The sequence below is a fragment of the Oxyura jamaicensis genome, chromosome 4 (assembly GCF_011077185.1).
Source record: "Oxyura jamaicensis isolate SHBP4307 breed ruddy duck chromosome 4, BPBGC_Ojam_1.0, whole genome shotgun sequence".
In the NCBI taxonomy this organism is placed as follows: domain Eukaryota; kingdom Metazoa; phylum Chordata; class Aves; order Anseriformes; family Anatidae; genus Oxyura; species Oxyura jamaicensis.
Window position 1 is genome coordinate 69,634,043 of NC_048896.1, and position 21,225 is coordinate 69,655,267.

At 35.2% G+C, this 21,225-nt stretch overlaps 1 protein-coding gene and 1 long non-coding RNA gene across 2 annotated transcripts in view; both read left to right on the plus strand.

The window, feature by feature from the left end:
* Positions 1 to 21,225, plus strand: part of NFXL1 (nuclear transcription factor, X-box binding like 1) — a 44,073-nt gene that overhangs the window by 11,180 nt on the left and 11,668 nt on the right. The window contains exons 12-19 of the mRNA XM_035325030.1: positions 1,828 to 1,948; positions 2,538 to 2,694; positions 3,435 to 3,526; positions 3,798 to 3,819; positions 8,811 to 8,951; positions 11,260 to 11,426; positions 12,235 to 12,304; positions 19,482 to 19,586. Of these exons, the coding sequence (XP_035180921.1) occupies positions 1,828 to 1,948; positions 2,538 to 2,694; positions 3,435 to 3,526; positions 3,798 to 3,819; positions 8,811 to 8,951; positions 11,260 to 11,426; positions 12,235 to 12,304; positions 19,482 to 19,586 (875 nt within the window). The remainder of the gene's footprint in view (positions 1 to 1,827; positions 1,949 to 2,537; positions 2,695 to 3,434; positions 3,527 to 3,797; positions 3,820 to 8,810; positions 8,952 to 11,259; positions 11,427 to 12,234; positions 12,305 to 19,481; positions 19,587 to 21,225) is intronic.
* Positions 5,310 to 8,620, plus strand: LOC118166265. The gene is made up of 2 exons (XR_004750412.1): positions 5,310 to 6,498; positions 7,710 to 8,620. It is a non-coding gene; the product is annotated as an uncharacterized LOC118166265 (long non-coding RNA).

Below are 21,225 nucleotides of genomic sequence, written 5' to 3' on the forward strand. Positions count from 1 at the left end.
CTAAATCATAGAATAATATTCTTGTTGGAAAGCTTCAACGAGCTAATGCTGCTTAATATGCTATACTTAAAATCAATAGTTGGCTTATATTTATTCCTTGTTGTATCCCACAACTTGGCTAGAAGTGACATTAATGATTGTTAATAACAAACTTAGTTATTAGAAGAAATTATGAAGAAACAATAAATATTTTAACACTAATAAATAGTCTAATAAGTCTTGCTGGAATCCAGTGAATCAAATAACTATAGTATCAGACCTAGAGAAGATAATTAACTTCTGTGTGCTCCAACAAATTTTAACCTATTACAATTTATGATACCTTATTGTCAGTATGCTTAAAAATATTTCTAATGAAGGTGATCTTGTTTTTAAAAATATATTCACATTTTTCTTCCTACACCCCAACACTTACCTTTCTACTGAAACTTATGATTACTTATTTTATCGTCAGTATGTAAGGCCAGGTCAGGTTAGTTTTGCAGTGCGCTGACAGATCTTAGTGAATGCTGATTTTAAAGGAAATAGCATGCCTCCAGAAGTAACTTGCCAGATTAGGTTCTTTAAAAAGTAGCTGTTCTCACAATTGTTAGAGATTGCTGCTGATTAAAAGTAACCTCAGCTATTCTGTTTGTGGTTTGCTTTTATGTGTTGTTTAAGTGTTTAATCATGCTTGCTGAAATTTAGAATCTGTGGCCAGGGAATTGAAATGTTTTGTTTCCTACTGTAGTACGTTATAGCACTTGATTTGAGAGCAGTGTGCTCTGCCCCTAACTTCAGGTTATATGTGATCTCTGCCCTTCTGTCTTGTCTAAAAAGTAAGCAGTTGTCATCTTTAACAGAATAATGTGCACACTGTGAGTCCATTGTAAGTAAATTGTATACATATTTGACACTCAAGGCGGCACAGCTTTAGACTTCCAGTTTCTTTTATAAAAGTACCTGTTCATATGTGCTGATAATATATTCAATTCAATCTACTTTGCAATATAAATATTGTATACTTCCATCCCTTTTTCTTCAGCAGCTTTTTATCTTTGAGGCCTGCTTCTTGAAGTGTTGCTTTTCAGGTCCTGTTAAGGAGTCAGATTTACTTAAAAAGTTGTACTGTGAATAATACTTTCAAATAATTGCTTTCATTAAAGTTTGAGAATGCAACATGATTAGTAAGCCAAAATCCCACATCTTCTCTTTTAAGATGCATATCCTTACTGTAATTATTCAGTATTAAAACTTAACAGTTGGCACTTGAAGAAGTAATGTGGGAGAGCTATAATTTTTTTTTAAAAAAGTAGTTTTAGTTTTTTATAAATATATTGGTTTAGTAGTAACTTTATAAAGGAGGAAGATTTTTTTAAAAAGCGTTAATTATATATAAAGGATGAACATTTCTTAATATTGTCCAGAACAGTATCTTACCAGTTTTTCAGTGTCTCTTTTTATCTTTTATGTACTGATGAGAGATGACATGTCTTCATACATGCATAAGAATGAAATATAAATAGCACCATTTAAATGCTGTGTTGTCCAAATGGCTGGGCTATAATGATGCTGACTTCTTTTTAAAATGGGTGGGTGTGATTGTTTTAAACTTGATAACAGGTAACAGCTGTAATATAATCAACATTATTGTTACTGTTCTTTTAGAATGTTGAAATTCTCTTTCCCAAGAGGGATTTGAAACTAAGCAGAAGTAAAACCACTTGTTATTTAGATCATACAGAATAGGTTAATCATATTATGTACATATTCAGAGTTATGTTAGTTACTGTTGTTTGTACTTAGTAGCTTATTCAGATGTTCGTGTTGTTAATGTATTTATTTTAGGTGGTTGTAATCCGTGTCCGGAGACTGTAGATGTGAAATGCAATTGTGGAAAAACTGTCATTAAAGTGCCCTGTGGCAGAGAGCGTACCATCAAGCCTCCCAAATGCAAACAGCTGTGCAGGTCAGTATAGACAGCAAGTGTGTTTTAGTTCTTTAGTGGAGTTTAAGGTGTCTTTAAAGAGAGTAGTAAAATATAACTGTCTAAGCAGCAGAAATGATAGATACTCTTTCTCACTTTTCTGGATTCTTGACTATGCAGTACAGATTAGTAATAAGCCTTTGTATTGGACATCTTTTTATTGTGGTTTAATGAGCAGCGTGCTACTGTCATGGGGAAGTTATGCCCCACTGAGCACTTTTAACTCTTTAGTCCCACTCCCTTCTTCACGTCCTTTCTTGTACCTTCACAGGACTGTTTACCTAGAAATCTTGACTAGGAAAATGAAAATGTAGAGTATTTTCTGCTGAGGTGTAGCAAGATTGCTTAGATCATAACAGAGAGATTGGAAATAGCTGTTTGTAATATGCAAACCCAGATTTTACTCTTGTGTAATTTTACCATAATATTAACCACTGAAGAAGGTGGTAATTAAACTTATTTTTAAAAACAAAACTTGTCTCAATTCATGTATTTTGAGCATAATTGCCTAGTGACTATAACTTCATTATTTCTTGCTGTCATACTGATTCCTTCTTGGATTTTACTTTAGTCGCCCACCTACATGTCACCACCCTACCCAGGAGAAACACTACTGTCACTTCGGTCGGTGTCCTCCATGTCGTCAGTCCTGCCAGAAGACGTTAACATGTGGTCATTTGTGCCCTGTTTCCTGCCACGATGAAGCACTTGTGAAGCAAACTGGCTTAGTAAGTAACTGGTGAAAGATAGTAATGTTATTCGTGTTCTGAAGAATAAGAAACAGTTGTTTGACCTTTGATCTTATGTTGAAGGCTTTTGGAGATCAGAGTAAATAATTGAGCACAGAGGTATGCGTACTGCTTAACTGAGAAATTAAGTGGCTCTAGTTCCTTTATTACCATCTAATTTTGTAATATATATATACTTGTGCAATTTTTATCAGTTACAGTTGTTGAAGAAATAAGCTATCTTTGCTGGCTACAGTTTTATTACACACGTTTAATTTCAAATGTAAGCAGTTACTTTTAACATAGAAGCAAAAACTGAAGTTTGGTATTTACTAAACCATCAAAATATGCAAAAATTAGAAGTGAGAAATTGTTTGACATCTATAAATATGCATACGTGCATTTCATGATGATAATTTCATTTTTTTTACTAAGAAAAATATTTTTATGTTTCTACCTCTGTTAAATACTAAAAATTATTTTGCATTTTTTTCTGTTGTTTGTGTTTAATTTTACCAGTACGGCTACAGGCCTTCTTTTTCTTATGTATAGCCGTGCTAAAGATGAAATTGAAATTCTGCTTGGGGAGGTGGTGTTAGGATTTCCATTAGTTTAAAAAAAAATTACAAGAAAGTGTATTTGTTACAAGTGGGGGATCTCTTTAGATGATGTTTATCTGAAGTCAAGCAGATGGTTCCAGTTGTGTTTTGTATTCAATTGGTGGTGTATTTTGCTCTCAGCATCAGTCTGCAGGTCCTTGGGAGCAGCCGTCTGAACCAGCCTTTATTCAAACTGCATTACCATGCCCACCCTGTCAGGTTCCTATACCAGTGTAAGTATTAATAACAGAGAAAAAAGTTTTGGAATATAGTTTATTTTTTTTAGTGTCCTTGTAGGTAGGAACATGAAAATCTTATGTGAACAATATTCTCATCTTGAACATGCTTTATTAGCTGCATGTGATGCCTTCACTAGCCTGAATTGCACTTATTTTTATAAAATGCCTTATTTTCCTGTGAAAAGCACTATTATTGTTTTAAGTCCTTTATTTACTTAAAGAAATACGTGTTTTCAAAATCTTTCATTTTTTTTCTCATTTACAGGGAGTGTCTTGGGCAGCATGAGGTGAGTCTGGACAATGGCTTTTTAAATGAAATATGAAGTATATCTCCTTTTTTCAGTCTGCAAAAAAAATAAATATTGAAGACAAATATTACCTGGCTTTCTTACATTTTAAAACCAATGAAATATCTTAGCACAAAAGCTTACATATCAGAGTTATTTTAGTCTGTTTTTGAAGAATATATAAATGCTTTTTAGAATACTTGGATAGAAATTAAACTCATGATTTATGAAGCTATTTGTGTATTCTTGCACAGTTGTTCAAATAGTGTTTACATTGATTTTTGTCTGTCTTCATTATTATTTTTTTTCTCCTCTTCATTATATGGTTATTATTTTCTCCCCGTTCCACACTTTTCCTCAGTTTTCCAGCAACTGGTGTCTCTTTGTGATTGTTTTAAAAGGATAGGGAACACAGTGTAGTACAAGAAAACTAGTGGCCTAAAAGATTATCTTTGATGTACACCCTTCTCCAATCTCAAATGAAGTCATTATCTATTCTGGCTTATGTTATAAGAAAATCTAACTGACTTTGAAAATAAAATAATGGGCATCAGTATTTACAGTTGTTTCTAAAAGTCAAGCAATGAAAGTGCATAACTATAGCAAATCTAGTTTCACTTTAAACAAGTGAAAAATTGTAGAAAACAGTAAATTTAAAAATATTTAAAGATACCACCTCCTTTTTTTTTCCTTTGACCTTCTTTAATAATCTTTTCTTTTTTTTTTTTTTTTTCCTTTGACCTTCTTTAATAATCTTTTCCTACCTGTTGTAATGGCAACCCAACATGTGGTAGCAAAATCCACAACTGTTTTTAATGAGTTTATATATCAGCAGTCTATTCATGCAATGCATTTATTGATCCAAGCAAGCTGTGAATACAGCTTCCATTGAATTACACTGCAGCTTGCTGGATGCTAAATCAAAATGTGCTTTTAGAATTTTAAAATGACTAAAAAATAACTGTGCATTTTTGTTTGTTGTTGGAACAGTTGATTTTTGGTTTTGCTTTCCACAGTAGAACTTCAAACAATTTTTCACTTTGAGTCAATTACATCTCTTGTGATAGGGTGACATTGATAAAACCTATCTTTCATGAATTTAAACTTATACAAAATATAAGTTCTGTGCAATTGGCCCAGCATAACTTGCTGTAGTTAACATAAGCAGTTTTGGCACTATTCAGATTTACATGGATATCAACTCCCCATAAGAGAGGACAGTGTAGCTCTTCTTAGAGAAAATGGTTCCAATAACCACATGTTTATAACAGCTTATTTCAGAATAACTAAAGAAATCCCTTCTCCGTTGTGTATTAATCTTAGCAGAGCCAGTCAATGGCTTTGAGTCATGTTTTCTTACAGGTTAGTACAGAAAATAGGGAGGAATCTCAGGGAATGTATACTTAAGGGATTTATGTTTACTGATGCTAGTTTAAACTTTCGTTCTCTGAGCCAACAGGGTGCAATCCTTACTTCAAGCTGCACTTAACCATGTGTTTTAAGTACATATTTATGTACCTAAGGTAATCTCACCTGTAAACTAGTATACTTTCTTAGTAAGAGAAAACATTTCTGAATACATGCTCTCCTGTAGTAGTTTCCAGCCCCTGAGGGGATTTTCACTGGGAAATCTAAGTTTCACAGGTAACAATTTTCTCAAGCAAAGTTTTGCTGTGAAGAGGATCTCATTGCTGTACTATTTTATTACTTACGTTGGGCTGTTTTTATACCCGCTATAACGCGGGAGGTACAAAAGAAATAAGCTGGAATGAAACAAGTTACAAGGACTTGTGCTTTACCAAGATGCCTGCAGAAAACAACTAGAAGAGAGAATGAACGCAAGGGTTTAGGAACTGTAAGCTGTTAAAAACATGTTTGCTGTCTTTACGTTTTCACTTGGACAATAATTTTGTGTAAATGTTTGATTTTAAATATTGCTGAAAGTTTTTTTTTTTTTCCACTGGCATTTAATTTAACGTACTTGAGGGGATTAATTCAGTTCAACTCCTTACAAGCCTGTGTCTTTAGAGCAGGTGATTTATCACTCGAGACAACAGGCTTAAAACTACTTTTCAGAAAAAATAATTTTATCAAATCTGTGTTCATTGAAATATGATGTTTAACCTAAAATTAGATTTCTGGTGCCTACAGTGTGCAGCTTTCCTTTAAATAATTTAACTGTGTCAATTCCAAGTGTTTTATACATACATTTAGAAAAGTTAGTAATTCATTAGATTTGAAAATTGAGTAGTACTCAATTCTGATTCAGATTGTTGGTCAGAAAATCACCTGCCATCACAGTTGCCTCAACCCCAAAATTAAAACTTGATGTTTTACTTTGTTTGGACTACTATAAGCTTTGGAGTTTCATAGCAGTAGCATACATGTGCTCTTTTAAAATCAAACTTGGAGATCTAATGGTTATATTCAAAATCTGATTTTTATGGAAAAGCATTAATTAAAGTCTGTAGAAGATAAATGACAAAAAAAATTAACTGGATAGGGTATTTACGTATATACCGTATTTAGTTATTTTGTAGTTGCTTAATTTCATTAAATGCTATAGAGGAAGGAAAATGTTCTGATCTTGTTTCTGAGGAGTATTTAGAATATCCTGTGAAATCAATCTCATTCTCAGGGAGACAGAAGTCTATATTCATGTTTTTGTGTGGGGGGAGAGTGGGGTGGCATTCTTTGGTAGAAATTTAATGCTGTGTTGTTTTATTCTGTAAGATTATTTTTATTTTTAATATTGTGGTTCATTTATAGGAGAAAGACTATTACTCTGCCTCTAGGTAAAACTTGATGAGATTAACCCTTATGGCTAAATAGCTTATGGATACTTTCAAAACTTCCTGCCCTATTGTACTTGATTTTATTTTCTTATTCTAGCTGATGTATCTGTTGCTTTTACTCATTTGGGAAATGGTCTGGAAATAGAGCCCCAAGGAAAGGTAGAGAAGTGTGCAGTGGCAGATCTCAATGTCCAGTATACCTTTTCTTTCATTCTTTTGCCTTCCAGCATCCTTTGGCTATTTACATTGCTGCTGAAATGAAGTCGTTACTCTAAGAGAGGGAGGAGGAGGAAGATGGAGCAAGGGAAGGGGCAGGATAGTAGGAATGATAAAAGCTTTTGTAGTCGGCATATGTTTGTTGGGTATAGCACTATTCTGGCTGCTTCAGACTTTTATTAGGCTTATCACCAGCTTCTGCTCAAGACTATTGCTTGGTCAATAGGAGCAAAAGCCATCGGAGACTGAGCTGTAGGATGTTTACGGAGGGAGCATGAACCAGGTGTTCAGACTGTGCACAACAACTGTATCAGTAGTTTAGCCAGCATAATGAGCTTCAGTTCTGGTGCAGGGATGTAAGAGAAACTGGACACGGTAGCCTTGTGCTTTTTTTGTCTGAAGTTCAGCCTGCCAGGCAGATTCTTCCTGTTCGCAATTTCTGGGGTCAGGATGAGAAGAGCTCAGAAGTTTTGTGAATGGATTGCGTTTTGCAATGACTGTGTGTGGAATGCAGACATAATTGGTGTGGATCGAGAAAACACTTCTGTGGGCAAGTGGACTGTAATCCTGCTTTGTTTACGTTCGCTTTCTGATTGAGGAAGATCAACACGTGCACACTGCTGAAGGGAGGACATTCCTCACTGTAACCTGTGGTTCCATCTTCTACCTTGTTTCAGTTCCAGTGCTCTCCTGGTTATGCAGTCAAACAACTTGCAAGCCTAGCAAGAGAAAAGGAGCTTGTTTTTGTGTGAATACATTTTCTTCTCTTTTAATTAGCTGAATTGTCTTGCTCTGAAGACAGATGTGTAGTAGAGCTCGTTCAAAGTAAGTGGTAGGAGTTAACACTCCTACTGTAGAGTTGAAAGAGAGAAAAAGAAGGGGTGCAGAGCCAAGCTGTTTAGTCTACTAAGGCCAGAACAAAATCACAGCCTTAGCTGAGTCAAAGTGAGTTACGTCAGATTATTCTGTTGGGTAACAACATCAGAAATAGTTTCTCTTTTTCCCCTGTGAAATGGTCACAACAAAAAAAAAAATCATTTTTTGACAGCATGACAGAATCTAATTTTTCTCATGTGAATATTATGTAATGTTAGGAAAATGGGAGCACTGAGTTTCCTCTACAGTTTTTGATATGGAGGGTACTTATACCCTTCAGCTTTAGGAAAGTAACCTAGTTAACAAAGTTAGGAGCTTACATTCCATTTCAGTGCCACTGAAAATTAAAGCCTCCTAAATAGATGCTCTGAATTGTACTAAAAAGCTCTGTTAACTGGAGTGTTAACCTCAGATAAGAAGTTAAGAATATATCATTCATAAGAAATTAAAATCCTGAGTCAGTCATAGAGCATTTTCTTCTTCCCCTTTCCACTTCTGTGAGTTATATTTGACATGGTGACTTTTCTTTTTAAAATGTCTGGCTTGCAGGTTGTTTTCTATTTGTAGAATTGTGAGAATGTTCTGGGTTTTTGATGACCGTAACACAATTAACCCAGTGAAAACAAATTGTAGCCCACTTCTGTAATAGTTGTAAAGCAGTTTGGGAACCTTTAATGGAAGGCGCAAGTATAATTAAGAAAGGAGTACTAAATAATACCAAATGATTTGAGACTGCAATAGTCTGTTTAAAGAAAAAGAAGGAAAAAAAATGAAGATATGTTGTGAAAGTTAGATAGCTTGTTTAATTAATAAAGCAAGCTTTTCTACCGGGTGAAATGACTGTAAAACAAATGTGTGATTTTAGGGATAGGAACCTGAAGTGTCTATATAGTGTAAAAAAAAAAAAAAAAAAGTCAAATACTTCCCACTGGTTTTGTTCTTTAGCAAAGGGTGCGTTAGAACAAAAGTTTCTCTGTAATGATACTGTGTTTGTGTGCATCTATCTATACATATATGCTCAACTCTCAGTATACATGTGCAGTATTTATATACACACACAGTCTGCCTGTATATATTTATATATCTCTTATTTGTCACTTTCAGGTGAGTCCCTTACCGTGTCACTCTGCAGGTCCCTACTCATGTAAAAGATCTTGTGGGCGGCTTCTCGGTTGTCAGAATCACACCTGCATGAAAGAATGTCACCATGTTACTAAAAGCAATGGTAGTGCAGATGGAAAGAAGGTAGGTTAATTTTCTTTCACTTTTGCTTTATTGTATTTTATATATTGTCTTCAGTTTTAATTGGAAAATAACATGCTGCTGGAAGGCACAGGATCTATTTGAGATTCTGATGGGAGGCTTGCATGTGATCTGTTCCCACTGCTGCTGTGACATTTAGCTAGTCTGTACTCCTCCAGCAATAAAACTGAACCAGTGTTATACATTTTATAAATGTGCACCTTTTTTGTTTAGGTTAACGTACTATTATATTGCTTTGTAGTCATCAAAACCTCTTGTGACATCCATGTTTCTCTTCTAAAGTCAGTTTTCAGAACAGTTGGGATGGAGTAACCTGTTGAATAATGCCTCTAAACAAATGCACTTGCAATCTACTGGGGAAACTACTGAGATGAGCTATATATGGATGGGTTGAGGAGGCTAGCACATACTTGTCAAAGAGCACTGGAAATGTTGAAGAACAGGCAAAGACAAATCACTGGGGTGATACATTCATGTTTATCAATGTCTACTAGAAACTGTCATGAGACTGAGTTGCTGAAAATAGCATGAAACAAAATGAAAAATGCAAAGGTGACTAGGTTTGAACAGTCAAGAGCATGTAGCTTGTGCTTTGAGGGAGTCATGCTTTGGAGGAAAAGAGGTTTATAAGATTTTAAAGCATTACTTTAGAAAAAGATTGCAATATAGTCTCTGGCCATTTAGAAAACTGAGCAAGCATTCAAATGGATACAAAACATAACTTTTGTTTTAGTTTACTGTTATATTTTAACTTAAATAGGATAATTTACTTGTGAGTGTTCCCATCCTAGAAGTGTTGTCATTTAATAACTGTATATATTGCAGTTACTATATTAATTTATTAATGGTTGTAGAACTTTTGTCTGAAGAGTGTGAGCTGTAAGGGCAACTTGTGGACCATTAACTTGCTGCAGCAGAGTGACATCAATAAATACTGAGTGACAACTCTTTAAATATCTCAAGTTATGACTGTAAGAGTGTGCTTACTCCTTCAGTTAAACCCATGAAATGTGTATTGATCAGGATTATGCCTAGCTCGGTTTTGAAGGAAACAATACATTCTCAAATAAAGGGATGCTTTGTACCTGTGAAGCATGGGTAGATATCATTGTTCAATTTTCTTTACACTTTTATAAACTCCATTTGGTTTTGACATTTTAGAGCTTTTGTTCTATTGTGATAAACTAAATTGCAGATGTAGTCAGAAAATGGCTGATTAAATTTCTTGCCTGTGTCTGTAATGATTTTTCTGTCTGGAATTAAGATTTGTTCTGCCTCTCGTGTTAGAAAATGTAGTAGAAAGGCCAGCAGTTTGCATTTACTCACTGTTTGTTAAACTTCATCTCACAGTTTTCAAAATGCTTTCAGTTGCTGTTATCTTTCCTAGGTGTTAATTTTTTTTGGGGGGTGGAGTTATGCTTTGTAAATGATCATTGTACAAAGGTTTGTTTTTAAAATTCTTCAGCAAAAATTGTTCAGATGTAAGCAGAAGAAAAAAGGGGAAAGCTGTATTAAAACTTAAATCCTTATGCCCTTATATTGAACAGCAAAAAAATGAAACACTGGCATGGAATTAGTCCTTTTGGAGAAGCATTGTGTAGCCTCATTCTTGGGTAAATTGGCTTTACTTTGACTGGCTTTTGTGAGACTGAGCATTTGAATGTGGTGATGTGCCTTAAGGAGTGTGCTGGATAGGTTCAGTTGTTAAATCATGTCGATTTTTTTCTGTGTGTATTTGCAGACTGGGGTTGTGGATAAGTTGTTAAGAATATGAATAGAAATGGAATTTAATTTACCTTGCTGAAGTTCATTTCATACTTTTTAGAAGATTATGCAGACTGTCATACATGTATGGAAATGGAATGACTTAGTTTGCTTTTTAAACTTCCACACCCCTGTATTGCATGTATCATGACTAAAGCACTAAAATATTGTGTTGGGTGGGAAGAGATGTATGAATATGAAATTATTTTCCTGAGAATTTTCCATAGAGTATTAACAGGCTTAACAGAAATTTTCCAAAGCGCTAATATTGAGAGGTCCTTTTATGTCTAGGAGGCAAAATAGAACTTTGTTTTTGACCTACTAACACTGGCATTTCTGCTTTTCTTTTTAAAACACATTTTAATAAAAACACATTTTAATATTTTGCTTGAGGGATATCCAACTGAATAGCTGAATCCTTTTGGTAAAAATACCCCAACTCTTTCTTCTATCTAAAGGCTTGTTAGTGACGTCTAGCAAACAAATGGTTGTCGTTTTCTTTAGTACCTTGTTTTTATTTTGTTAGGCAGGTCCAGAATGTTTGCAGTGTGAAGAGGAGTGTACCAAGCCACGGCCACCTGGCTGTTCTCACCGCTGTGTTTTACCCTGTCATCCTGGGGATTGCCCATCATGTCTCCAGATGCTTAAAATAAAGTGTCACTGCAAACTGTCAGTTCTGTACATCGAATGCTTGTAAGTTTCAGAATTGAACTTTTCATTGGAATGCTACTAATTGGAAACCATTTGACATGTATGGGGATGGGAGCTACTCCTATGGCAAGTTATAAAACTTCTTTTAAAGCTTATCATTTGTAGTATAATGCATTGTTTTAATATTTAAAATTGGTATTACTGTACTAATATAGCTAAAATAACTGTACTTGTATGGAATCCCATGAGCAGAACCGATTTATAATGCTTATTATTCAGTAATATTTTGAGTTATGCAAATGTGTAGTAATCTACATAATGTTTAATCTATATATGGGTCTTTTACAGTGTATAAAGAATTCTGTAAAAAGAATTAGATAATGTAGCTAGTGTAAAAGATCCTTACAGCTAAAACTTAAAAAAAAAAAGTAGACTTGTAAAAAAAAAAAAAAAATCCTTCAAACTCTGTTTTTATTGGAAAACGTAATAATAATTTGTGCTTCTTTTTAATTATTTATAAGTGTGTGTGTAGAGGGGAAGATAAGCTTTACTAAATATAAGGTGAAGTTGTGGATTTAAGCATTATCCTCTGTATGCATATTGTTCTGAAACACTCATCATACTCGTATCCTTTTTTTGTGTGTGTGTTCCCTTTAAAGCACTGTAAGTCTTCTTGATTTATGGGTTCTTGTGTGTTAGAGACGTAGTGTAGTTTATTTGGTCCCACAGGATGTGTACAAATTACCTTGCTTTTCTTTATGATGAGATACACTTAAAGTACATCACTAACTGTATTGACTCTCTTTTTTAAACTTTGGAATTGACCACAAATACGTCTTTTCCTTTGTAGAAAACTAACGTCTGCTGATTTAAAAGAAAAGGATCTTCTAACTTCCTGCAAAAATCAGTGTCCAAAAGAGGTAAGCCATATTAACAAAGAAGTACTTGATCTGATGAACATCTGGAAGCTTGTGAATTTTACTTTTATAAGGTTTTTGATACAGTTTTGTAGGCTAAGCAAACTGAAGAATCTTAGTCTAAAGTAATGCACTAAATGGTAGATGCACAGGTGGTTTGTGAACTGTATCTGGAGGACAGTTACTAATGTCTTGCTGTCAAAGTTATACTGAATGATTTGGGATCTATCTCCAGGGCAGTACTGGTGAGTACTTTCTGTTCATGGCTTGAAATGTTAAGCATACAGATGAGGTTGAATGTGGAAGAGTATGTTCTTTAACATGGTTGAAAACTGATATTGAAAATACATATCCCCAAAATGATGGGGTGTGGTTTGGCTAGGACAAATACAAAAAATTGTGCTCTTGATTTTTCTTGTGCAGGGCTGTTAATCACTGTCTGTGCAACAGTTCTAGGAAGGAAAAAAAAAAAATGGGTGGGAGGGGGTGGGAATGACAAGTGAGATGAAGTTGTTAATACCTGACTGTGACAGCGAAATGTTTAGTAGTATGAAGTTTAAGCCAAGCCAGTTAATCTCTTTACTGTATCTGATTATATAAAGGGTTGCTGTAAAGAAGAGAAGAATAATATATGACATACAGTCTATGAATTAGTGACTGTACGTAAGGTTCCTGTTAAATACTGCTTTTTGAGAAGTAAAGTTTGTAGAACACAGGAAGAATTGGTTGGAGAAGCTACAGAATTTTCATCAGTAGCAGCTTAGACATGTATCAGGATTAGTCCAGTTGTGGATATTATTGCTGTAAGACATGAGGCATGGGCCAAATGACTTCTTCCTGGACCCTCCCAGCACTGTTACTCTGCGCTGCTTGTGTGTTTTCAGAAATCCGTGTATTACTTATTGCATCTTTGTTTTTTAGTTGTCATTTGTTGTGGTGATGGTAACAGTCCTTTCTTCACTCTGTTCCCCATTAGAAAACTAAAAAGTGGAAAAACATGAATAGTCAGGGATAGTTTGGAAAGTGTTTCCACACTTTTAGGATTTCCACACCTCTTCAGGATTTCTGAGAAATTCTGCTTCCCTGCAATAAAGAGAATGCTCATACATATTTTGAAGTATTGAAAATACTTAATCACATAATTATTTATTATTTTGTTATTCTGTTTTAGCCTTTTACTGTGTAGCTAAGTCTTTGTCTCCAGCAATGTTTAGCTGGCACTCATAAGTAATTTGATTCAGTCCCTCATTCTCCACTGATTCCACTCAGCTCCTTTGTGCTGGTTTGCCTACAACATCCTCTGGTCTCAGACTTACCATCTTACCTAATCTTCTGAATTCTGCCTCAACCAAATAAACATAGGTTCAAAACTCTTCTTTTGTTGCATTATTTTCTAGTGCTGAAGGCGTCAGATTTGAATCCTTGCCATACACTTCCATTTCTTGAGTGAATGCAAAAATGGACAGTATTCCTGCTTGTTTCCCAACAGTCTCTGTTCCTCCGTTTTTCAGACAAGATTAACTAATTGATGAAACCCCAACAGAAAGTCTGTGCTCTGTGCCTACTGACATCTTCTGCTTTTTGCCCTTGTAGACGTCTTTGTGATGTCTTCTCTCTTCTGTTCATCCTCCTTATTTGTCTTGCACAAGTAAATGAATGTGTCTGTCACCATTTTCTCATCTGGTTGTCTGAAAGTTCTCTTCCTGGCAGGGGAATGCTTTAGGATATTATTTCATTGTCCATTTACTTCTTAATTTTGTCCTTTCATTTCCTTCTCTTTCTTTGGTTTTATTTGCTGCAACACTTCCTCCCCTTTATTTTCAAGAGTACTTATAATCTCTTAACATGAACTGTGTGTTCCCGTACTTCAGCTTCTCTTCAAAGATTTTTTCTGTATCTCATCTTTGACTTGGATTAATGTCGCTGTTGTGATTTTTCTGGACATATTCCCAAAACACAATCTGTGGTTTAAAATCAATCCAGTGGCAGTACTGAATTCTAGCTTGCAGTTAAGAATTGCCCTGTTAAACAGATGAGGCCTTCTTTTAAACTGATTTCAGTGGGATTTGGACAGAAAGCTTAAAACAACAGAATTGGATGTTGGATAAAGCTTTTGTTTAACTTTTAAAATTCTCATCCCAATAGATGACTTAAAAGTAAGGATTTATGCAGCTTCTGCTAACTGCAAAATCTTTTAGTGTAAATGATGATGATAATGCATACCCTTCTCTTCCTGTCTCTCTAGCTCTATTTCTTACTAGTTTTCTTGAAACAAAAGAAGTATTAGTGCAGTCCTGCTTAACGTACTTTGTTTTATCATTTGTTTTTTCATCCTACTTTTCCTGATCCTGTTTCGATAACTTCAGAAGTACTGCATGTTCTTCTGAACTTTTGTCTAAAAAATTTGTTCCCTTTTTGTGGATATTGAACAGTGATATATGGTATCTGTGTTATGAGTAAATCCTATCGGTAGGAACTTGGGGAAAGCTGGCAGTCTTATAACGCAAATGATACTAATAGTCTCTCTTAATGCTATCAGTGCTACTATGAATATCATTTGAAGGAGAAGTCTTAACGGATACCCCTTTGCCACAATCCCTCTTCTACCCCAGCAAATAAAGTGCAAGCTTGTTGAAGGGTCCTTATGACAAGAACTTAGAAGCAACTTGGCCAAAAGATAAGGCAGATAAAATACAGAATTTAAACTTTTAAAGTTCACAATCAAATATTTCTGCTCAAAACCAAATCGGAAACGTTTTTGTGTTATCCTCACAGACTCAGATTCTAATTGCGGTTTTATGAGAATTTCCTTCTTCAGAGTCAGAAGCTGACCTTTGTTTACTGAGCTAGAAGAACTCAGTGAAACTGCTGTTTGTTAAAAATCAGCACGTACTGTAACTCCACCAAGTTGAGCAGAATGCAGTTTAGGTTCAATAACATCCAGTATTCTACTGAAGTCTTAGTTTTGAGATGTTTGTCTATTTGGTTAATGGAAATTGTTTTAGACAGTATACTACCATATTTGAATTACAGGTAGCATGCTACTTTCAGGGATTATGAAAATCTGTTATTGTCTGGTGCCTTGAAAAAATACAACAGGAACTTGAAAGTCTCGCCAGGTTTCATGCTTTTGTTTTGGCTGTGGTAGTATAAAGCTAGAAAGACTGAGTATTATACAGTACAGCTCATATTTCCTTTCTGCTTTAGGGAGAAGCAAAGTCTTTGATATTGCTACAGCTGTTAGATGGGAAGCTTTAATTAAAAAGTTCTTTGCCTTGTTTGGTAGCAATAACTAAATATCCTGTTGAAGGAAATTTAACTTCTTTTTAATCAGCAGTGATTAAATTCTTATGATCATGTTAGCAGATGTTTTGGGAAAAATCTTAAATTCAAGTTTTAACAGTCTATCAGCTTTCATTGTTTATATATTCATATTAATATTTGTGAATTTGTTTAATACATTTTCCTCTATTCTGTGTAATTACTATTTTTTTGACAAAATAACAGTACTTTATACTTTTACTGTGCACTCTGATACTGTCTTAATGTGAAACATTGGACCACATTGTGACACATCTATTTTAATATGTTGGTGCCATAGAGGCAAAGTTTTAAGTTTTAAAAGTATGAGTATCCTATATTTCTATAAATGAAAGAAATGCTATTTCTAGATTGCTTATTACATTCTGTAGACACGGCTTGAAAATGTATGTGGCTTGGAAAAACTTCATTTTGCAAGATGGACAGCTTTGCTTCCATCAGGAGAGGATTTTCCTCCATGTCTGGTTTAAGCAGTGGAGGTTTTTGTAGAGCTCTGGAAGCAGAGCTACACTTTAAGCTGAAGAGTTTGCCCCATGGGTTGGAAGTGATGAATTCAACTTTTGTACTCTTGCTGCTCAGGAGTGATGATTTCTTTGTATGTACATGAAAAGGTTGTGTTTATTACCTGCTGGTGGCAATCAGTTAAATGCCCATAAATGCCGACTGTTTTTGTCATCATCAGGCATGTTGTGATTTAAATGCATTGCCAAAGTGGAAAATGCTCTTAAGATTTTTGTTTGTTTGTGTTCATAGCTGTGGATTAAATTGCTTTCTTTCTAAGAGCTTGCCATGACAAATAAACAGCCTGCTCATTCTAGCTTTTAGCTCCCTAGCTATGGAGAAGGCACGTTTACCATCAAAAAGATCGGAAGGGACACACTTTACATTTTAACACCTAGAAACTTAGCATGTGCACTCAAAAACAAGCAAAAAACCTTCTTCCTTCCTTCCCACTGCACTGTTTTTCCAGCAGAAGTGGTAGAATTGCTTTTGTTTTCTGAGCTCATGGGGATAATGTAGTTTTCTCACTCTTTTAACTGCCCCTCTTGATTTTATATGTTGGTTTTACACTGGAGGGAGTAAGAAGCATCTCTACACTGCCAGCCGCATTCTTGCCATGTATCCTGCTGGGTGTGAATGGTGTAGTTCACGCGCTAAATGGGTAAATACAGATGTCAGGGTTGGATTAAACATACTTCTGTGCTGTGCTCTGGAAGTATGTAACATAAGAATTTCTTTTGCAATAGGACCTGGAGGCTCACATGAGGGCTGCTGTCCAGAATTTGCAGCTTTGACATTTTTGACATGTCAGTTCTAAAACTGGGCTTTGACATTATTACTGCGAATGTGCCTAATTCATATGGAAAAGTTAGCTGGAAGTAGTAGTTCTAGCCACAGATCTTTCTTGCCAATGTGGGACATCTTGCAAGTGAGACTAGGTTGCTGTTACTGCGCGTGATGCTCTTGGGTAGGGAGCCAGGAGGAGGTTGATTCTCTTACTGTGCTGGGGTTGTCCAGTAGCAAACTGATTTTGCAAGGTTTGTGGTCACTGTTATGCATACTCTGTGCCTGGCTGGTTCTCTGACCTCAGTAGCACAAAAGGCTTAAAGACAAGCTTGCCCCTCATCTTTTCAAAATGAGGCAAAATGCAAGATAGATTTGCTGATGATCAACGGTGCCAGAGAAAATTAAGTTCCTTCTTTGATAGGGTGACCATTTTTTTTTTTCCTTCAGAGAAAGGGAAGATTATTAGATCTGCAACATCATGTTCCAACAGAAGCATTGCCATATAGTGAATATCTGGTTCACATAAAGAAGAGGATTAAGGTGGACTAAAGGTTGTTTTTTTTTGTATAAAACCAACCTTTCTCTTCCCCCCCAAACTATAATCAACACCAAAAAATCCCTAAATGGGGATTTGGAGCAAGAGACGTTAGCAGCAAGGAAATTGCCCAAGGACTGGCTTGAGGACTGATCTTGCATTGTTTTCAGTAATGACCTTGGCACCAAAAACATGTTGGGATTTTCAGATTAAAATTTGTGGACTGTTGTCGGTACATGACAACTGAAGAAATACATGTGCAGAACACATGCATGTGGAGCACGTTATTAGCTACAGGAAAAAAAAAAAACAGTAAGACCATGCATGTCAAGGCTAATAATAAGTTCTTGGGAGACAGCAGAAATTCTTATTGTCACAGCATGATTAGCTGGAGAGAAATGCAAATGAGAGCTTAAGATGTTAAGGGGAAGATATTCTATTAAGAATAAGTTTCAATTAAGACATTGTACAAAGTCCTTCCTGCTGAGATGTCATTTGGAATATTACATGTACTTCTGGCTACTGTATTCAAGAAACATTGATTTAAGCTGGTTGAAATTCAAAGAAGGGAATAAAAAGCCTTTTATGAAAGGGCAGTATAGAATTGTTTCAATATGAGGATAAGAACTATTGGATTTAGGCTGGCTAAAAAAGAAAGCTCTTGCCTCTTAAAGTGAGGCCCTATGTCGATTGTGTCCCCCCCCCCTCCCTCAGCCACTGTTTTCATGGTAAGGTATCATGCGCTCACAGGTACCGTATGAGATGGCAGCCCGTGGCAGGGGACTGGGCTTGATGTCTTTGAGGTTCCTTCTAGTCCTGTGTGAAATGGGATGAGACTGACTGAAAAAGCCCAAAACACCAAATATCTATCAGTGTAACAAGTCTGTGACTTGACATGAAAACATGTGTACCTGTTCCATACTTTTAAGTTGGAAAATGTTCTGTTCTGTTTTAGGTACAATTTCATGATTCCAGTTTTGAAGTTAACTAAATCCCGCTGTACTTCTAAGGACCAAATTTACTAATATAATTTTATAGTTGTGTTATGCAGTGTTCTCATTCTTGTGGATGATCTGATGTAGTATGTATACATTTTCAGTTATTAAAAAATAAAAAAATATGTATTTTAAAGTTTCTAGAATCTTCCAGGCTGTGTTAATCCCTTGATGGCAGTTAACAGTTGTAATTTCACTTTTGATAAAAACACCCTCCAAAATAATAATTCTAACAATTTTCAATAGTTTTGTGAGTTTAAAATTACCTTTACAAATAAATCAAACAGATATTTCATCTGAGTTGTCACCTTCAGTTATCAACACTATTGGGTTATATAATTGAAAATGATAAATCAATGTTGTGAAGACTTTTTTGGGATGTGTGTATGAGCAAGGTCAGTCAATAAGTGAAAAAAATTGTTCGAACTCCTGTCATTTTTTTAATCTAATATAATGCTGGGAACACTGTTACTTTCCTAAAAGGCAGCAGGTGAAAAACAGGATAATTTACCAAATGTAGAAGTTCAGGATTTTGTGAAAGTAATTTGGACATAAGAATATTGGTGACCTGTATTTGACTTCTGCATGGTTCATAACGAAGTTTTATCTGCAAGAATCTTTTGTAGTATTTTGACTTCTAAGTCGCTTCTTCTGTTGGTTGTCTGATCTAAAAGTTGCTATGGTATGTTCAATTTCTATTTACCTTATCTACTTGTATTCCCCCAACATACAGACAGTTAGGATAGTTGTATAAATTACTGTGGAGAGGACTATTCGTGTACCATTTAAAAGAATAATTGTCTTTTAATCAAGCTGTGCAAATAAAAGATAAATAATTCTACAGAAGCTGAAAAACTGCGAGTAACAAGCAAGCAGGGGAAAAAAGGGGAAAAAAAGTCAAGTTATTTCACAAGTGGAAAAAAAACTGATAAGCTGAATGAGTTTTCTGTTTAGCTGCTGTGTCTGAAATAAAACTAGTTCATAGTTTCCTTGTAATTTTACAGTAACTTATTGTGTGGGGATTTTTTTTTCCTGTTTGTAGTTGCCGTGTGGTCACCGGTGTAAAGAGATATGCCATTCAGGTTGCTGTCCTCTGAACTGCAGCCAGAAGGTTAAACTCCGATGTCCTTGTAAGAGACTGAAAAAGGTAAATTTTTAAGTTACTGCTTTGAGATTGATTCATTCTTTAAATGTTCCTAGATTTGTGTGGATGGATTGTCTTTGGTGCAGATTGGAATAGTATCAGTTACTGAAGTAGAGCTGTAACAGTTCACATCAGCTGAAGATCTGGGTGTCACAATCTAAAGATTCTATGGAGAATACAAAATCCTGTTAGCTCTAAAATATGTTAGCTGCCAGACTTATAATACTTCTGTCTTCAAGCACACTTGAATTTTTGTAGCTCCGCAGGGAGAACAGTCAGATGATCTGGAGTGATTTAAGAAGAAAAACCACATTTTTCTGATGGTATCAGGAAAGCTTGTAATTATAAAAGTTGGAACAAGCACAGATGTTGTGAATCCCTAACTGATGTAATCACTTATAGTTCTCTGCAACACTAAAAGCAAATAGAGGCATCAGTGTCCTTAGCTTTTAATAGAGATAAGGGGCAAAGCAATGTAACAAATTCATTATAACTATATGGTGTTATGAGGGGAAAAGCAGAGGCTGTCATGAACTCTTGGCAAATACTAAAGACTTCATGAAAAATTAACTAAATGACTTAATTAAGCATGGTTAAATTATTTTTCTATACACAGTACTGTACCTGTGTATTTAGTCTTTAGTGTCTGCAGCATTCCATGTGACCTTGAAGATGAGGAGAAACAGAATTTAGTATCTAATAATTACAATTGAATTCTCCTCTACAGAAATACTGTCCTGCCCACATATGCTACTGTTAAACTATATCGTTTTAGGACACTTATTCCAAGCTGCCCTCTACATATACCTTATCTTGATGGTGATCCAGGTTTATCATAGGAACCTCAGTATTTCTGTTCTGCTGACATCACCTCAATTTCCTTTCAAAACACCCATCTCAAGACAGGCCTGTCATCAGCACTCTCCTAGAAATAACTGTTCTTTGCTTTGAGTGGGCTGGTTCTAGCCTTTTCCTGTACTTGTGCTTGGCCCCACTTTTCTGTCCTTGGAGCTTGCTACAAGAAGTAAGTATTGGATTTTCTAAGCTTTGGAGATCAATATCAGCCTTTCTTAGCTGATTTTTTATCAGAGGAGTCATTGAACCAGTGCAAACAATATCAGATGCATGAGTTCATGGTTTGAGTGTAAAACAGGAGGATTTTTTTCTTCCTCTTCTGGTATTGAAATTAATGTTGCATCATGACACTATGCATGTGGAAATGTAAGGACAAACAAACCACTTGAATTTGTAACTCTGTCAACTTATAGCAGACCATATTCTTAACCATCTCTTCAAGTGTTTTTTTTCTTTTACATGCTTGAATTGGTCTGAAGGATAGTTAGGTTTCAAAAAAATATTGTCAAACTGTATCCATACCCTTAAAAAAAGTTTAAGAAAGTGTCTTATTCATAAGTTGAATTCTTATTTTTTTTGTTTAACATCACATTATTAAACTTCTGTGGATTTTTTTGTATGCCTTATGAAAATGGAAAACTTGTTCTGCTTATTGTCAAAATTACAAAAACCAGTATAGCTTCTTTTATGTTAGCATTCTTCCCTGCAAAATCATAGGCTAGTAATATGGGTAACAACAGTTCCTTTTCCTTTTCCTTTTCCTTTTCCTTTTCCTTTTCCTTTTCCT